Raw genomic sequence first — 17,239 nt, forward strand, 5'->3', positions numbered from 1 at the left:
AAATATGGGTTGAATAATGTTCCATAACAAGACACATTACCAATGTAGGCAATGTTAAAACACAATGTAACGAAGGAGCGACCGGTAATAGATTGCTCCATAAAATTACGAACAAGAAAGGGAAAAAAGAAAAAAAGAAAACAAGCGCTCAATGCTAATGCAGCCAGAAAATGCAAATCCAAAAGCAACCAAAGACTAGCCCATATTAGTAAAATCTCGAGCAGGAACAACCGCAACTCCAATTTTCATTATCCAAATCACCACCTGGACCCTTGAAACAAAACCTTGAGGGCGAGCCAATCAAGATATAGACCGCTTACACTCTACAAGAGAGTAGCAAAGCCGGCAACAAACCCACCGACCAAAACACAAAGCCCATAGACATGGCTCATATCAACCAAGGCCATGCGTGGAGCAGCGCCAGTAGCGCCAGTAGCTCCATTGCCATTGATATTGGTATTGACAGGGGTCTCGGTTGCAGCAGGGGTAGCAGATTTGGTGGTGGTAGTAGTAGTAGTGACATTGACACGCTTGGGATCCTGGGCTCCACAGGGGTTGTTGACTCTGCAGTTATTCTGGCAGGTGGAATCACCGTTACATTTGAGGACGCATTGGTTGTTGGATTCCGTGCAGGTGTAGTAGGGGATTGTCTGGGAATATTCGGTGGCATTGGGGGTGACATTGTTGCTGCATAGACAGTAGTAGAGTAGTGTTTCCTAGGGGCTTGTTAGTTGGCTCTAAAGAAATGCTTGTTATATGAAGGGCTTACGGCTTCGCAGGTGTTTGATATCGGTGTGCCCGAGGCCCCTGGTATTTGCAGGCAGAGGAGGGGACATGCAGATGTTTGGGAGCCACACCAGGCCTCTAATAGTAGGAAGACATGTTAGTATAAGAATTTATGTATAGAGAGAAGGTATATAGGATATCGACTGACCTCTTGTAGCGATGGGAACTGATGTCGGGTCGAATTGGCTGTTGACTAGAGTGGCAACCGAGGCGAGAATGAACATGGTCTTGAACAGCATGGTGTCGGTTGAGCTTGGTGATGGTTGGGGAGGTCAAAAATTAGCAACAGATAGCTACTAAATTTTAGGGTTAGCCATTTTGTCTTCAAGAATGCTAGTGACAATCTGATAACACGCCCTAAAGCTCAAATATAGAGCCGGTGATACCTACCTAGGGTAGATAGAATGAAGGGGGAAAGTGTAATGAAAGGAAATGTCTTGGAACTTACTGAACTTGAGTTCCGATCCTCTTTCGAGAACAAGGCGAGGAATGGAGAGGTATGTAGGTGTTGATGATCTAAAGCCAATAGCAAGTGGCTGTGTTCTTTGAAGATGTCAAGGTGTAGGGGCGTAAGTAAAGGAGAGAAAGAAAAAAGTAGCCAACAAGGGAGGAGTGGGGAGCTCATAAAGGGAAAAAAAGCAATCACAAGACTAAAACTGCCTATGTATAGAATGTACTAATTGGTTTGCATGGTGGCACGCACTAGTGCCACCCTCGCTGTTTTACCGCATCGAATGACTTTTATTTTGCTTTTTTTTTGGCAAGTTCAAGGTATTCCCTGTCAAGTGAGTTCATTAGTGAGACTCCTTTGGAAGTGAGGCGTAGATTTATTGAGGGGTCCGCTATAGGGGGTTACCCTTGAGATGTGTCGATCCGGGGATATGAATCGGATAAGGACGTTTGTTCTAGATGGACAGCTCACTGTGTGTCACATCTGTCATCCGGATCTCCGGTCTCCACTAGACATCTCTGTGCTTTTCAAAAATAGTACTTCGTACGGAGTACATGTAGGGAAGTGGCATGTCTCAGTCTGAGTTGAGAGAATTAAAGATTAGATCAATTAACGCTTACCAGATTGGGATTAGTGTGCTGCTAGGCTTTGAGTAGGATGAAATTCCGACATTGTCAAGTTGAAGTTGAGAAGCAGACAGATTTGAAATTCTCGAATCTCAGATCTCAAATACATTTAAAAATGTCAGTTAAAAGGGAATTGGCTATTTCTCCGGGATCTATCCAGGTAGAGGGTGAAATCTGTTCCCTTAGCTAAGCCAACCCCGTGACCACCTTTGTCTCATATCGGCTCCAATTGAATTTCCTTATTCGTCTACACTAATCTCACTATCTGCAATATACACTTCAATCTCACTATCTTGCCACCGCATACAGTTCCTAAGGTTAGTTTGTCTTACTTCGGATCGCTTGTGCAACTCCGCCGAAGCCCGGCGCATCCTTGCGTCAGCCCCAAAGTCCAAAATAGCCCGCTTTCCTCCACCTGGCACTTTATACTTGCCACCCCGCACAAGGGAGGGGAGGAAGACCTCGGGACCATCCCTAAATCGAGCCACACCACTACCAAACGCATTGAACCTCAAACAGCAAGGCTAACGCAAATACCATCCCAAACAGGCCAACACCGTCATCCCTTACAGCATCTAATGGATGGAGCCAGCACCCGAGGAGGCCGGACCGGCATCTAAGCCGCACCACCCCCTCCTCCCCACACTCAGATATCCAGGCCGACCCCGCACTCCGACCTGAGACCGATAACACCCATGACAATTCAACCCTCGGCACAAACCCACACAGCCAGCATGGCACGCCGCAGAGCTCCGCATCCTCCGCCTCGGCAACATCCCGCCCTGTCTCCGTCGTAGTGCCCCCCTACTGGCGCCGACACGAGCACAATCCCTCTCATGCGTCGCAGTCATCTCTGCGTGCCGCTGCTCGCATCACTCTGGAAGATCATACTGCCGACCCAAACTCGGAGACGAGTCGTGGGCTCTGGGCGAGTAGTGTTTCCATTGATGATCATGTTGTTGTGCGGGGTATGACTGGAGTGGGGTCTTATGTTGTTTGGAATTGTACAGTCCAGACCCTTGATGTAAGTTTGGGATTCGGATAAGGGAATGTGGCTGCAATGGTTTTTCTAATGTTGGTGTTTTCTGGTATAGGGTGGCCCGATTATTGTTCGGATGAGGTACGTTGCTTATCTCCCCTTGTCCCGGTTTGAGAGCACATTCAGCTGATCCTTGAGATTTGATATAGATACTCCGAGTTCGATGACCTGCGCCAGCGTTTGGTTGATTCTTTCCCGCACGCAAGGAGTGCATTGCCTGCATTGCCGCCGAAGAGTGTTATATGTATGTTTCTGTTCTCCTCTTCCCTCTTATATTACCACCTAATTGGCTAATAACCATCGTGATCTCAGATAAATTCCGACCAAAGTTCCTGGAATCAAGGCGTGTGGGCCTGGAGTATTTCCTCAAGTCAGTATCTCATCGCATTCCCATGGTCACCATGCAATTCCTAACATCCCTCCAGCTGCGTCCTTTTAAACCCAGAGTTCTCAGGCTCTCCTATCGTCAAAGACTTCCTTTTTGGTCGTATTTGTTAATCGAATCACCTCGTCTTCACTGAGTCATGGGCGTTGAGAATCACCTTTTGCATTATATTGTACATGATGATTCATATCTCAAGCTGATACTGGCATTGAAAACAACTTCGACTATGAAGTTCTCAAATCCATTAATATTGGATACGTCTCTTTCAACTATGCCAATTCACCAAGTGAGACACTACTGTATAGAAAAGACCGAACCTACATATACATAATCATGACAGCCCACCATAAATATATCAGATGCGAGGAACGGTTTAATGCATGGACAGAAACTAGAATGGTACATAGATGTAATCAGACAAGGGATTTTTTTTAAGAGAACCGAACAATGACGCCTAGACTAAGGTACAAAGATCCTAGCAAAAACACCAGGCCTAGCAAAACTAGAACGGAACGCCTTGAGTATGATGTAGTGTCCAGTATCGCTGAAATAGCAACAAAAGAAGAGGAAGATGCTTAAACTTCACAAGGGGCATAGTATACAAGAACCTCCTCGTCAAAGCCTTTACCCTTAGCGGGCTGTTCAGTAGAACTAGAACCCTCCTTCTTACTACCAAGCGACATAACAACCTCGCCGCCAGCTTTCAACTTGCGAGTCAACACAAAAGCCTCAACATCCGCCCGGAGCATCTTCCGCAAACTGATATTCGCCATATGAGTCATAGCGAGCACATGTCGGGGACTGGGGATGCCAGATGGGAAAACAAGATAAAGATCAGAGTCCTGAGCAGGGTCCGGACGGAATTTATCATGGTATGCCTTCTTGCCACCAATGGGCAGACGATGGAACGCATGGCCATACAAGCCGCGTGTAACCTTCTTACAGGGCCACGGCATTCCACTGACATCTTCATGGGTGAGCGATTGGAGCGGTTCGACGCCAAGGCCGAGATATGAGATGTCAGCGCGTCGGAGGAGTGCCATTGCCATGATGAGAAGGAGATCGCTGATTCCATTTACGCTGCCTGGGGCTGCTATGCAAGGGTCAACATGGTAGCCACCGGAGCCGAGGCGTCGAAGAGCGGCAAAACCGTTGACTGTACCATCTGGGGTGCAGGTGTAGATGAATGTCATTAGAGTGGGGAGAGCAAAGGGATCATAGACAGTTATGAAGGCTTGGGGACTGGCAGAGGCATTACGCTCGGCGCGCCAAGCATCGTAGATGGTGATTAGGTTGGATTGTAGTTGCTCGTTTGTGCCGTGAACGGCCGGGGCGTACACGCCCATGGTGATACCGCCTTTGTTTTTGTTTGTGAGCTGACGGCACTTGGTCAAGATGCGTCTTCCGCCGTTCTCAAGAATCACTTCGTTTGTCTGGGGGTTGAGGACACGCTCTGTAGCGAAGCGAATCGTCGTCCAGTCGTTTGGTTTGGAGTAGTCATTGAGGAAGGACTCGCTGGCGCCCATGAATGCCATGCTCAAGTGATGCTGCTGTCGGTAGGCCGCAAATTCGGATAGGAGGTCGGGGATTTCATCTTTGTTGCATAGTGGATCTCCGCCGATGACTGCCACCCCATTCTGGACCTTAAATGACAATGCTGCCGTTCTTGATTTGTTCACGAAGAATCGGTAGCTGTGATCGAGGATTCCCATGTGTGCTACCCTGCCATGTAGTGTAGCTATCTGTTGGATGGCTGTCATGGGTTTGAAATCATTGAGTCTGAATACCACATCTTGGTCTTGGCCTTCTGTTTTCGCTTCAAGGGTATCAGTGGTTGGATGTAGGGCATTGACCTTGATTGGTGCTTGTGAGCAAGTGACTAGGAATGGTTCTTGACTGTTCACACTCGTTGCCGGGCTGGAATCGGATATCGTATGAAAGCTTACTGAACTGGAAGAGGAAGAGACCGTGGGACGTGCTGCAATATTGTTGCGTAAATGATCCATTAGGGAAATTGACGTGGCACCAAGATTGTCATCACCATCCTCGCGCGTGGGGGTTTGATAGAGCTGGTCGAACAAAGAATCTCCAAGCTCATCCACATACAAGATCTTTTTCGGTTTCACTGCGACAGGTGCCGGCGTGTTTCCTTTGCGTCCACGACGTGATCGCTTCTTCTTAGACGTGGTCGCTGCTTCGTGAGATTCCGTAGCTGCGGTCATCATGATGAGAGGACGTCGGAAACTTAGGGCGTAAATGAAAAAAGTAGGATAGATGATAAACAAGAGTCAAAAGGTAAACAAATAAATGTAATCAGCGGTCAGAAATTTGTCGGGGCTGGAAGTTAAGAACGGCGAGAGCCAACTGAGTATGACATTGCACTTGCCTGGGTGAGGTACGCAGGTACCTGGTGTACATGAGGTGTACACCTCATTAGGCAGAGGCATTTTCATAGGCTCTTCCCTTCATGGGACCCGGTGTTACCAGACTCTGTACCCATGGGGTATAGATCAACTCACCAATCACAAAGCAGCAATGGGGCTGCGATCTACCGGTACGAGCCTTGTGGGTCCTCTATTCATCCTATCACAGTGAGTATTTTGATAGCGACCAAGGGTAAAAAAAGCTTGGATAAAAGATGATCCATGGATATCATGAAAAGTGAAAGTAAAAGGAAACGTTGAAAGATTATCTGATCATTTCGATTTACCTCTTCAGATACTTTTGTCTTTTCAAATTATTTCCGCCTTCAGAACGTGACCATGAAGAAAAGGCACGTGGTCCTCAGCATCTTACATGTCCTCACCGTATTTGTTCTTGGGCCTGAACCATGCCAAAAGTTTCTTCTTCATTTTGAAATCGCTGCATGCATCTTATAGGACACATAGAACCACCAGGTAACCTATCGCCACTTGTATAGTTGGAAATACCTACGAACTGGATTCCTAGGGAATGGTGGGTGCTCTCCCGTTAAGCTGAATATCCTTTGAAAATGGGCCGTACATAAGAAAAGCAGCATATGTCTTGAAAGAAGCCAAAGTAAATCACCACTTATCCGTATCAGCGTTATCACCATCACGCTCCGCAATCTCCTCGTCCCGCGCAATTTTACCTCCATCGTAGTCCCAAGAGAGCCCAGCGGCTTCAAAATCATCAACTGTAGCCTCCTCGTACTCCTCGTTTTCAGCATGGCGACAGTCGTCAGGCCCATCATTGCTTCCCTCAGTGGGATCACCGGGCTCGCTGAAAGAGTCACCACTTTCGTATGTCTCACTCTGGATACGATGTAGGTCCGCTAGAAGCTCCCTCTCCCGAGTCAAGAGATTATTAGTCAAACGAGAGATTCTGTCGGTATCCTCAATGCACCTCTGCAAATCCTGGGTCTGATGATTGGTGCGCATGCCTGGCATGTGATCCTAAATCTGTAAATTAGCATACAAGTATCTAGGCAAGCAGACTTGGAGTACTGACAACGTAGTTGATCCAGACTTGTCCAAGAACAGGTTCTGGAATCCCGGGAAAATATGCCGGATGAAGATTTACAGTGCGGCACACAGGGCAGTCACACGCGCGGCGGGTGGTTGTTGCAGTAGTGTTGCCTACATAGTCTGATGGAGAGGCCTGAGGAGAGGCCTGGCGACAGGCAGTCTGGGTGGTCTCACTTGGTTTGTCTGCATTCTCTGGAGGCTCGCCGATGCTGCTACCAGCGTTGCTATTTCCTTCTGCACCGCCTGGGACGGAGGCGCGTGGAGAGGCTGACTGCATCTTCTCAATAGAGCTGGGGAAGTTGTCGCTACCTGTAATTTTGATAGTCGTGTTGGTGTTGATCGTCGCCGGTTTGTCGCCGTTGTTGTCACTAATGTGACTGATGCTGGTGCTTACTGCATTATGGCTCTTGCTCTCACCGGTGTGATAAACCCCATTTATCACTGGTATGGGTGACGGTGTGAGTGACAGCATTGTTATTCATGGGCTCGATAACAGGCTCAATAATGGCCTCGACTGTCTCCATGATGGGATCGATGGTAGGTGTGGTGGTGGGCTCAGCACCAACGACCGCAACGGCAGCAAGGGTGTCTAGAACAGTCAAGTGAGCAGTCTTGTCCTTCTTTGCGCTACTGTGGTCATTCTCACGAACGGGGTGGTTAAAAGCCATTATTGAATGTAGTACCAGGAGAAACTTCCGGGTTGAAAGAGGAGATAGGAGAGATATATGCAACAAAAGAAGTACGTGGAAACCCCATCAGATGAGGCAAGCGCCATGGGGCGGCAAAGTCCAAAGTAACACGTTTTGATCATATTCTACACAAAACTACCAGGTGTTGCCATCGCTACCATAAGGCGATATTTCCCTCTCCTTTGTTCTATACTCCTGATTGGCGGGGTAGTAAATACGCTAGTCCTACAGCATTTAGCGCAACTATTTACCCGCTAATCTTACTTGGGAAACTGACATCCCGCATCGATTTCGACAACATGTCTGCCCACTTCACACTTGTCTGACATCCCTTCTTGCAAACATTCACCTTGATTGTTTATATTCTTGTACTATTACAATAAAACCCAAAATGATCACAAATCGCCCCGCTACTCTGTCCGATATCCCACAAGTGCGGGATATCAACCACTGGTACATTGTTAACAGTTGTTCCACTTTTGCGACTACCCCACCACCGATATCCCACTATGAGGACATCCTTCGGGATCTGATGAGGAGAAATCTTCCATTTTATGTCGTTGTGTCCGACACGCGGAAGACACCGGACGGAGCGGATTTAATTCTTGGCTACGCTTATTTGTCTCCTTTCCGTGGCCATTTGTTGTCCTATGCACCGACCGTTGAGCTATCCATTTTCATGCGCCATGATCAGCAGCAATATGGTTATGGAACCATTATTCTTAGAAAGCTCTTGCGCTTGGTACAGGAGGGCGAAGTGGAGCACCGCTGTGAGGAAAGAGTGGGCGATATTCCTCGAATCGGCTTTGGTAGCTCCATGGGTGTCATGAAGACTTCTCTTGTTCAGAATGTCATCGCAATCATACCCTATGACACTGAGGCTCCAACTGATGGAGAGAGACTGAGGAATTGGTACATGAAATGGGGATTTATCGAGAAAGGGCAATTGGAGAATGTCGGGAGAAAGATGGGTCATTGGTGAGTCGCTTATTATAGGGTTAGACTAACCGATCGGTTTAGCTGATGAATTTCTCTAGGATTGATACTGTCTATCTTCAATGGACAATGCCGGAGCAAACAGAATAGTGAGTGGCTTGAAGTCAGCGAACATTATCTGAGTCAATGGACAAACAAAATAGCTTGGACAGAGATGAGAGTGGATATTCATATTCAAGTATTCATATTCAAGAACTAGGCTAGCCAATTTTCTCAGATATCATAAATGAATGGCCCATTCCCGGCGTAGTTCCCCTATATCAGCTCCATATCACGACGATAAGCGCTCGCCTCCGTTTCTAGCTTGGAGCAATCGTGTTGCTGACGGTGATATTGACGGTGACAACGTGATTGGTGTGACCACCAGTGTGGCTGGCGTGGTTACCGCTGTGGGTGATGCTAGTGTTCACTGCGTTATCGCCAGTGCAGTTACCGGAGTGGTTAACTACATTGTCACCAGTGTGGGTGACGGTGCTGGTGACAGTGTTGTTGCCCGTAGGCTCGATAACAGGATCAGCAGTTGGATCGACCGTCTCCGTGGTGGGATCGATGCCGGGCGCGGTGTCAGGCTGACTTACAACGATGGCAACAGTAGCGAGTGTCTCCGAGGCACTCCGGCGGGAGCTAGTATCTTGAATTTCTTCATCGTCATTTCGGCCACTGCCATCAGGACCATAAGTAGTGCCGCTGGTAGCCATGATGATATGTAGCGGGAGGAGTAACTCGCGATATGAAAAATAAGGAATGAGAAATAAGAAAGTGAGTCACAAGTAGATGGACTCGAGAGGTCCAATCCATGGAATACGGCGAGGAATAATGTCAGCCAAGAGGTTCCAAGTTGAGGGTTTCAGACAAGCCGGATATCGGTTTTCCAGCATTTGAGGCGCGAGGTGTTGGAAAATACTTTTACGTTTGTGATAGTAATTTGTTTAGATGATGGCAGGTCATCTGCTTGAGCTCGGTCTGGGGCAACTTCCATCGCGCTGATGGCTAGAGATGAAGGCATGACTAGATGGAACAATGAACATCAGTGATGATGGTCTGGTATTCCTATCGACTATCTTCGGTTTTCACTACATATGGATAGTTACCACAATGCGAGAGCCTTACTGTACCGCTCTGCTTTGTATTCATAATAAAACCTCCTCACATACCAGCCCCATAAGCCTCTATCCCCCTTTCCAGCTTGAGGTCATTCAATAAGAAAATTTGGATGATACTTTCGAAAATATCATCAAACTCATTGTAAGCCATATTGACAGACCCAATCTGGCAGTTGATACAGTAGGATAGGTGCAATATCTCTTTCTCCAATTTGTGAAGCATCAGTTTAGTAGCAACGTACCAGCTGATACTAACCTCCGGTTGTTCGCAGATGATAATTCGAGCACTTCAGGCAGTAATATAGGTAGAGATCGAGTAGAAGTGGTGGGATCACATGGATCACAGCTTGATAAACTCCTTAGACTGGATATCTTCTTCCTTGGGTGCGAGCAAGTCGAAGATCATAAGGTAGATCGCGTCGGCCAACTCGAGGCGAGGGCGGATAGATTCGAGGAAGGCGGCGAACTCCTCCATATTCAGGAACAGTCACGTACTAACGAGCTGGGATCATTTCAACCAGTTATCATAGCGGTCTACAAAAACGAACTGGATATTGGGTTTTCAGGACTCAACGAGATGTTGGATGGCTTCTTGATGTTGGTGATAGTGATTTCTTTGAATGATGGCAGGCCGTCTGCTTGAGTTCTCGTTGAAATGGGACGTTCCATAGCGCTGATGGCTAGGTTTGAAGACATGATAGCAAAGAAATACCATGCAATTTGTATAGAAGGATGGTTGATACAGATGAAAAAAAGATGTGAGAAAAATGGTTTGTAGAAAATTGTGGTGAAACACGCGACTCATTAAAATATTCTGTTGGAAAGCACGAGGCCCCACTAATTCAATAACTCCAAATTCACTCATCAGATTTTCCATCACCGATAACTACTCTCTCACTGGTCCCTTCTTCTCTTGCTCGCTGTACAGTCGCAGAATACTTCTTTCCGGCAATGAGCCACCAAGCAAGCTCAATGAACAAGAATCCGCCTACAACAACACAGGTATAGTTCATGTTTGTTACTGTGCGATTGTTAGGACATATCCTTGACAGAATATTAGGGAATAAAAAGACCGCAGCACTTACCAGTTACAGGCATCTGGTACGGGAACGAGAAAAAGACGATGGCAAATACCAGCCACGCCACAGAGACGATGTTCACAGTCATGCCCATCGTCTGTCCCATGAAGAATGGGCCACGGTGCATGGTTCGACGGAACAAGAGCACATTCGTCAGAATGGGCACAAGATAGGCAAGATTGTTGATTGTCCTATATCCATGTCAGTATTAAGTCATTTCTAACTAGTTTGTAGTATGGGGGAAAAAAGCTTACACTGCAGAGCTCATCATTGCATTGAACGCCGTGCTTGATCCCAAGTATATGCAGCCGAGGAGGGCGACAATCGCGGTAACACAGAGCTGCGCATTGAATGGCGAGCCCAGCTTAGGGTTGACACGAGCCCAGATCTTCGATAAAGGTAGGCCGTCATCACGGGCAAAGGCCCAGAATACTCGCCCAGTACCTATAAATGTCAGAAGGGGTTTGGCGTTTGAGGAATAAACAAGCACTACTTACTCAATTGTGAACCGATGACGCAGGGACCAAGAGCAATCCATACCATGAATACTAGCGCGAATGCTCCCCCTCTTGTAGAGGTTGCCTGCCAAAAGAGCTCAGCAAGAGGAAGTCCAGTATGTGTGTCAGCCAAGCTGTTGTAATCTTGAACTGAAAACATCAGGCTAAGCAGATATGATATTCCGGTCACGAAGGCGATTGATAGAGTGATAGCTATTGTCGCATACAGTTAGCCAGCTTATCGATGCAAGTAACTCTGCCGCCGAACTAACCTAGACCCAAAGGGGCATTTCTTCCGGGCTAAAAGCACTCATTAGTATAATGCACAAGATTCTGGGTCTCTGCCTCAACTCACATTGGGCATTTCTTCTGTGATGTGCTATGGTATGGTCAGCATCTGCGTTCACCTGAGCACTGTGATAATGGGCATAACTTACCGAGATTCCATCCAGACCTCCAAGTGAGTACATTGGATTAACCAGTCCGGTGATAAAGCAAATAACATTGTTGTCCCAGCCGGTGTTGTTAATCCAGGTACGGAACACAAACTTGCTGTCATTATGAACCGGCGCTTTGGCGGCCACCACAACCATAGTAATAAACCAGGCCAATTGCAGGTAGATCACTGAAACTCATCAGCTGTTGAACCATGCAGGAAAAAGAGCCGACATACATGAAAATTTGTTGAGCGCTGGAATAAACCGATTCCCGAACATGACAACGGCCGCAGTCAAAATATTGAGGATCTGATATGCGACAAAGGTCATCCATGGCTGAACCACCAGGCCATCGTGGTAAAGCGCAATTAGTGCCATGACCGTCGTGGCATAAATCAAATTTGTTGACGCAGTTGTAAAGATCCCTATGCTTCATCAGCTCCATGCCAAGACTTTCGATTTCGGGAAAAAACCCACACCCGAACACAGTGGACCACCCAGTGGCAAAGCTGAGCATGCTATTATATCGTTTGGGAGCAATGGCGGCAATCCAATGGTACATTCCTCCCTCGGTGGGGTATGCTGATACAAATTCTGCCAGGGAGGCACCGACGAAACATTGAAGGATAAAAACGAGGATGAAGCCATATATCACTAGAGACTGGTTATTTGCCGGGTTCTTTGCGACGGGTTCTTTGCGATGGGTAGTGGAAACTCACGGGCGCCAGGACCACCTGCATTAATCGCAGTCATTAAACCCAAGCCGAGACCTATGATTATGTGAGTGAAATGCTGTAGGCTTGCATGATCCCAGCTGACCTGTCCATGAAATGGTACAATTGGCCGCCAGTCCAATCAAACTCCAAAGCGAGAAATGTCGCTCCAACTCCTGTTTATGCCCTGGGTCCCAGTCAATACCATATCTCTGAATAGCACGGAATCAGAAACCTACCCATTTGGGCTAATCGCAGCTCATCCTCATTTTGCACCTTGATAAACTCGGTCGATTTCCTATCTCCAGAACCTGCGACCGGCGAAGAGACAGGTGTAATTTCGGCACTCATGATGGACACAAAATTGTATACCGCTCACGGTAAAAGGTGAGTGTCAAACGAGAGAGAGAGAAAAAAAAAGGGAGCACTCGAGGAATAAATCCTTCGCAATTAAGTACGATCATGCATGCTACCTCGTGATAATCTTCCAGCTCTTATCGCAGTCCGGGAAACAACGCAGGATCACCGGGTGGTTCACCGACGAGATAGCCGGGGGATGCGGGAGAGGGGACGTATCAGCGTGAGATATTCCGCCAAGGGGCGTTGCGCCCCCACTGGGTATCGCGAGATTCGCCGGTGCAAAATGTGGGGATGGCGGGAATCCCTCGTGTGTGCTTTATGCACATGCCGTTGCAACCCCATTTATGCTTGGCGACGTATAAGCTTGCGCCAAGAGTTTGAGGTAACATGCTTGGCTTGAATGGTCTGATTCGCGTTTGGACAATACGCCTGGGTTGAATCCCCAAAGGTTACAGGTACCGAGGTGGAAGGCTGCGACGATACAATTGACATAACCCACCATTCCAGCGTTAATCGCGCAGCTTACCATGCGACGAACGACCTTGAGATGATGTGGTCCCACTTACAGGCCCTACGTTGTAGGCTAGTACAATCCACATCGATTAAGCGCGTAATTCTGGATAAATAATAGTATCCACAAGCAACAACACCCGTTACGTAGATAAGCGCGTAGTTGGCTTCCGATTCCATGTGATAGGTATATATATACATATATGTGATTCGGTGCTATATTTATAGTAAATCTACGGTACATTCATACAGATGGAATTAACTGGCGAATCTGCAACTATAGGAAAAACTGCAAGTGTATTATGTGAAGAGTGAAAGAGATTTCCATATATTCAACGTGTATGTGAAGGTATAATAGAGGAAAATTTGATGCGAAATTCGCTCTATTTTGTACAAATGATAGCATACATAATCTCCCCTTCTGGAGTCCCTCTAGCCTTATCACATAAAGCTCTCGGCTGGTGCTGCTAACCTCTTGGCATTAAGGACTCTAGAGAAATTCGAAAATACCTAGGTACAGGTCCAAGTCCGTGTCATCGGACTGCATCTAGGTATTAAGAGGGAATAGTTGCCGATCCCAGAATTACCCGAACTGGAATTTTTGGTCGACAGGACAAGTAAAACCAGAAATCGTGGTAATGGTCATGATTGTGGGAGACTTGAGGTCTTTCGGGACAGGCCATATAAATAAAGAAGAACCTTTGGAAAGCCAAATACCTAACCTGACCGGTACCGGCTGCTTTCCACACGTGCAAGGTGGTATTTGCAAGGCCGGTCAGAGTCAGGATTTTTATACCTACCTATTTATTCCAAAAGTGCCCCATTCGTTGAACACTGTATTGCATAGTTGCCCCCAAAGCCATGGAGAGAAAAATTCGTCCAAGTCTCCGCTCCTGTAAGCCTTATTCTCTGCTCGGCCTTCCAATAGAAGTGCACAAAAGATAAGATAAACTGGTAGCTAATTTCAGATCTGCACGAATTATATGTGCCCACTGATAGCTTTGCCCTAACAACCCTCATTATAGGCCGCGGCCCTTCAACCTTCCATTGTTGGGACCTTCAAAACCGAGAGTGATCTTTCCTGGATTGGAGTAAGTTTCATGTTGGGAGATACCGCTATTTTGCCACTGTAAGCCACAAATATTTCTCCTTGGGTCATCGACAAAGCGATATTAACACAGAAATTTCAGTGGAAAGGCTTTCGGCAGATTCAACATAAAATGGCTATTTCTCTGGTGCCTGTTGATTTTTGAAATCGGGAGTGCGGTCTGTGCTGCGGCGCCAACAATGAACGCGCTTATTGTTGGTCGCGTTATTGCCGGCGTTGGAGGATGCGGCGTCTACGTGGGCGGAATTACTTTCGTTGCATTGCTTACGACAGATCACGAGCTTCCACTCTATCTGGCTGGAATCTATTGTGTCTGGGGTATCGGTTGCGTTCTTGGTCCTATCATTGGAGGCGCCTTTGCTCAGAGCAGTGCCACCTGGCGCTGGGGCTTCTACATCAATCTCCCCATCGCTGCACTGTTCGCACCCGCCTATTTTCTCTGCCTACCGGTCATCAGGCCACAGCCGAACAAGCCCTTCTTAGAGAGACTCCGTTCATTAGATTGGATTGCTACTATCGTGTTCCTCACTGGGGCCACCTGTCTGAGTATGGCTCTCAGTTTTGGTGGCACGTAATATACGTGGAGCAGCGGTTCCGAAATTTCCCTCCTCGTCATGACTGGCGTGCTTCTGATTGCCTTTATTCTGGTGACTATATTTCACCCAGGGGTGTGGGCGGAAGATAAGCTCTTGCTAGTGGGATTTACGCGCACTGCTGACCTCATTACGTTGCTAATTTAGAGTGCTATCGTGGCAGGTGCAATGTACACATCAATTTATTATGTCCCACTTCTTTTCCAGTTTACTAGGTCCGACAGTCCCCTTGAAGGTGTTGTACGCATGCTTCCACATATTTGCACCCTGGTTTTCTTCGCCCTCTTGAATGCGACTTTTATGCCAAAGCTTGGATACTATATGTCTTGATATGTTTTTGGCAATGCCGTTATTATGATCGGCTCTGCTCTCATGGGTAAGTGAGAAAACACATCTCTTTCACCGAGAAAGCGAAGAGCGTAACTCCGTGCTGACACGCGGGGCTTTTCCCTTGCAATACGACAGTCACTATTGATTCGGATACCTCTCCAGCACATATCTATGGATACACCTTTCTTATTGGTGTTGGAGTCGGCTGCTTCCAGAGCGCCGGTGTTGCTTTCGCGTCAGCAATTGCTTCACCGATTGAAGTGAATAATGCTGTGAGTCTCATGACTATTGGTAAGTGGCATATCCTGTTCGAGCATAGCCTTCCTTTAATTAATGGTTTCGGGTAATAAAAGCTCAAATTTGCGGCATTCTCACATTTCTCTGCGTTGACAGAGCTGTTTTCCAGAACCTCGTCATCAATAAAATCAGCAGCGTTCTTCCAGGGTACAGTACCAACGATATAAGTGAGCTCACCGCTGGCACCAGTGGCTCTGTCTTCCACAGTTTGAGCTCGGATCAAAAATCAGATGTTATTGACCAAGTTACTGATTCGATCCGACGTGTGTTTATTTATCCTCTTGCTGTCTACTCATTTGAGTTTATTCTTTCATTTTCCTTGCGTGTACGTTATCCAGACGCGTGTAGAAGTTCGTTGGAATTTGTTGCTAACATCAATCCCTTCATTTCAGCGCCGGAAGCTATATCTTTCCGCAGGCAAAGTTGCTAAATGATTTTTCTACAGTGGAGGTGACGCATTGAGGTAAAAAATTGGCAACTGCTTAAGGGAGGATGAGTGAGAGTTAGGTAGGGTGAGTATATTGCGAGGTTGACAAGTAAATGTTCGGAGAATATTTCTAGAGACAGAATAGAAAATTGGATAATTACTAGATCTCATCGAGCAGGATAGAACAGTGAGATCCCGGCTTTGGTAATTAATTTACTACCGGGAGATTTCTTATGTAGAATATGACGAATTTGAATCTTCTCCTTTTCATAATATTTGACTTTCTGCGCGAGCTCTTCGATGTATTCTCTCGCCTTGATATTTTTGCCGGTTGTTGCGCGAGCTGGATCTTCAATGAGAAATTTGTTCGGTAAGATACAAAATGTGCAAAATAGTGCAGGCTCAGCGACGGTCCTTGATCCTCGCCAATAATATGATATCTGCAAATATAAATTTGCTTTTACGCTTGGCTCTATCGAGCCCCGATCGATCCGACCCTACTGGAACAATCAGAAGGTATGGCGTGCGGACTCAGATATTGGAACTTCCACACATATGCTTTCCCAAAGATTCTATCATTGGCGATACTGAAAGCGAACCTATGCATTAGGCTTGTCGCCAAGGAATCTACGGCGGTAGTATTCAGTACTGACTGGAGACTGGAGCGCCGAGAGCACCTAGGTTCTTGGCAACACGCTTGTGATGTCCAGCGGCATATGTACAGTATCAGGCATCTCTCCATTTTCCATATAATCCCAGGTACATGCCCAAATCCCGAGGCCAGGTTCTAGACCGACAATAACTTAAGGGTAGTGCGTTTTCCAGAAAGAAATACAGCAAAGGAGATTCATGAAAGTGCTGTGAATCGTGGCCTGGGAGGTGATTTTCCAGAGATAAAAAACCAATTCAATGCTGCTGCTGCTGATTGGCGAGATCTGCGGCTATTGAAAGAATTGCCCCATAATATTTCCAACCCATCCTCTGAAAAAAAACAAAGACGAACAGTCCCATGAAGGAACTTTTGAAGATCTCTGAAAGAATCGGATTTAAATCTCGAATCCACGCTGTTATATCATTGATTTGACTTTGTGATCTTGCAGAATCCAATTTGGGGACCTGAAGATCGACCGATCGATCGGATCGACGGGTCTGGAAATTGCAAGGTTGTCGATCTTTTTTGGACTGCTGCTGGGGCATTTAGACAGTCTTCGCGTGAAAGATGGGATTCTATTTGCCCTCGTTCCATCAAAGCATGGGAGACTGAAAGAAAAGCGCCTGCCTCGTGCCTTGCGATCTACCTAATCATGAATGATATTATTTTTTTC

The 17,239-nt window shown here is 46.8% G+C and overlaps 9 protein-coding genes across 9 annotated transcripts; 3 read left to right on the top strand and 6 right to left on the bottom strand.

Moving 5' to 3' along the window:
- Positions 1-323: 323 nt before the first annotated feature.
- On the bottom strand, positions 324-1,025 carry N7479_001132 (uncharacterized protein; the record flags this gene model as incomplete). Its single annotated transcript, XM_057248829.1, has 3 exons — positions 324-716; positions 770-864; positions 935-1,025. The coding sequence occupies 3 exons, from the start codon at positions 1,023-1,025 to the stop codon at positions 324-326; spliced, it is 579 nt and encodes a 192-aa protein (XP_057113261.1).
- Positions 1,026-1,208: 183 nt separating this feature from the next.
- On the top strand, positions 1,209-3,400 carry N7479_001133 (PX domain-containing protein YPT35; the record flags this gene model as incomplete). Its single annotated transcript, XM_057248830.1, has 6 exons — positions 1,209-1,283; positions 2,456-2,887; positions 2,958-2,983; positions 3,052-3,146; positions 3,215-3,272; positions 3,328-3,400. 6 exons carry the CDS (start codon positions 1,209-1,211, stop codon positions 3,398-3,400), a joined length of 759 nt encoding a protein of 252 aa, XP_057113262.1.
- Positions 3,401-3,862: 462 nt separating this feature from the next.
- On the bottom strand, positions 3,863-5,512 carry ergS (the record flags this gene model as incomplete). The annotated part of the gene is made up of 1 exon (XM_057248831.1): positions 3,863-5,512. One exon carries the CDS (start codon positions 5,510-5,512, stop codon positions 3,863-3,865), a length of 1,650 nt encoding a protein of 549 aa, XP_057113263.1.
- Positions 5,513-6,331: 819 nt separating this feature from the next.
- On the bottom strand, positions 6,332-7,443 carry N7479_001135 (uncharacterized protein; the record flags this gene model as incomplete). The annotated part of the gene is made up of 3 exons (XM_057248832.1): positions 6,332-6,703; positions 6,759-7,143; positions 7,193-7,443. The coding sequence occupies 3 exons, from the start codon at positions 7,441-7,443 to the stop codon at positions 6,332-6,334; spliced, it is 1,008 nt and encodes a 335-aa protein (XP_057113264.1).
- A 412-nt stretch (positions 7,444-7,855) lies between these two features.
- N7479_001136 (GNAT family N-acetyltransferase) lies at positions 7,856-8,550 on the top strand (the record flags this gene model as incomplete). The annotated part of the gene is made up of 2 exons (XM_057248833.1): positions 7,856-8,442; positions 8,502-8,550. The coding sequence occupies 2 exons, from the start codon at positions 7,856-7,858 to the stop codon at positions 8,548-8,550; spliced, it is 636 nt and encodes a 211-aa protein (XP_057113265.1).
- Positions 8,551-8,759: 209 nt separating this feature from the next.
- Positions 8,760-9,158, bottom strand: N7479_001137 (uncharacterized protein; the record flags this gene model as incomplete). The annotated part of the gene is made up of 1 exon (XM_057248834.1): positions 8,760-9,158. The coding sequence occupies one exon, from the start codon at positions 9,156-9,158 to the stop codon at positions 8,760-8,762; it is 399 nt and encodes a 132-aa protein (XP_057113266.1).
- A 149-nt stretch (positions 9,159-9,307) lies between these two features.
- Positions 9,308-10,038, bottom strand: N7479_001138 (Amino acid/polyamine transporter I; the record flags this gene model as incomplete). Its single annotated transcript, XM_057248835.1, has 3 exons — positions 9,308-9,468; positions 9,615-9,850; positions 9,908-10,038. 3 exons carry the CDS (start codon positions 10,036-10,038, stop codon positions 9,308-9,310), a joined length of 528 nt encoding a protein of 175 aa, XP_057113267.1.
- A 382-nt stretch (positions 10,039-10,420) lies between these two features.
- Positions 10,421-12,640, bottom strand: N7479_001139 (uncharacterized protein; the record flags this gene model as incomplete). Its single annotated transcript, XM_057248836.1, has 12 exons — positions 10,421-10,584; positions 10,649-10,833; positions 10,897-11,086; positions 11,140-11,352; positions 11,412-11,439; positions 11,495-11,518; positions 11,577-11,764; positions 11,813-12,001; positions 12,054-12,230; positions 12,296-12,346; positions 12,396-12,476; positions 12,529-12,640. The coding sequence occupies 12 exons, from the start codon at positions 12,638-12,640 to the stop codon at positions 10,421-10,423; spliced, it is 1,602 nt and encodes a 533-aa protein (XP_057113268.1).
- Positions 12,641-14,184: 1,544 nt separating this feature from the next.
- On the top strand, positions 14,185-15,537 carry N7479_001140 (DNA repair protein RAD50; the record flags this gene model as incomplete). The annotated part of the gene is made up of 3 exons (XM_057248837.1): positions 14,185-14,288; positions 14,350-14,813; positions 15,326-15,537. Coding segments are annotated over 3 exons (780 nt in total), but the record flags the coding sequence as incomplete, so codon positions are not given.
- Positions 15,538-17,239: the final 1,702 nt, after the last annotated feature.

This window comes from Penicillium vulpinum (genome assembly GCF_028829585.1).
Source record: "Penicillium vulpinum strain IBT 29486 chromosome Unknown utg000001l_segment0_segment0, whole genome shotgun sequence".
Lineage (NCBI taxonomy): Eukaryota > Fungi > Ascomycota > Eurotiomycetes > Eurotiales > Aspergillaceae > Penicillium > Penicillium vulpinum.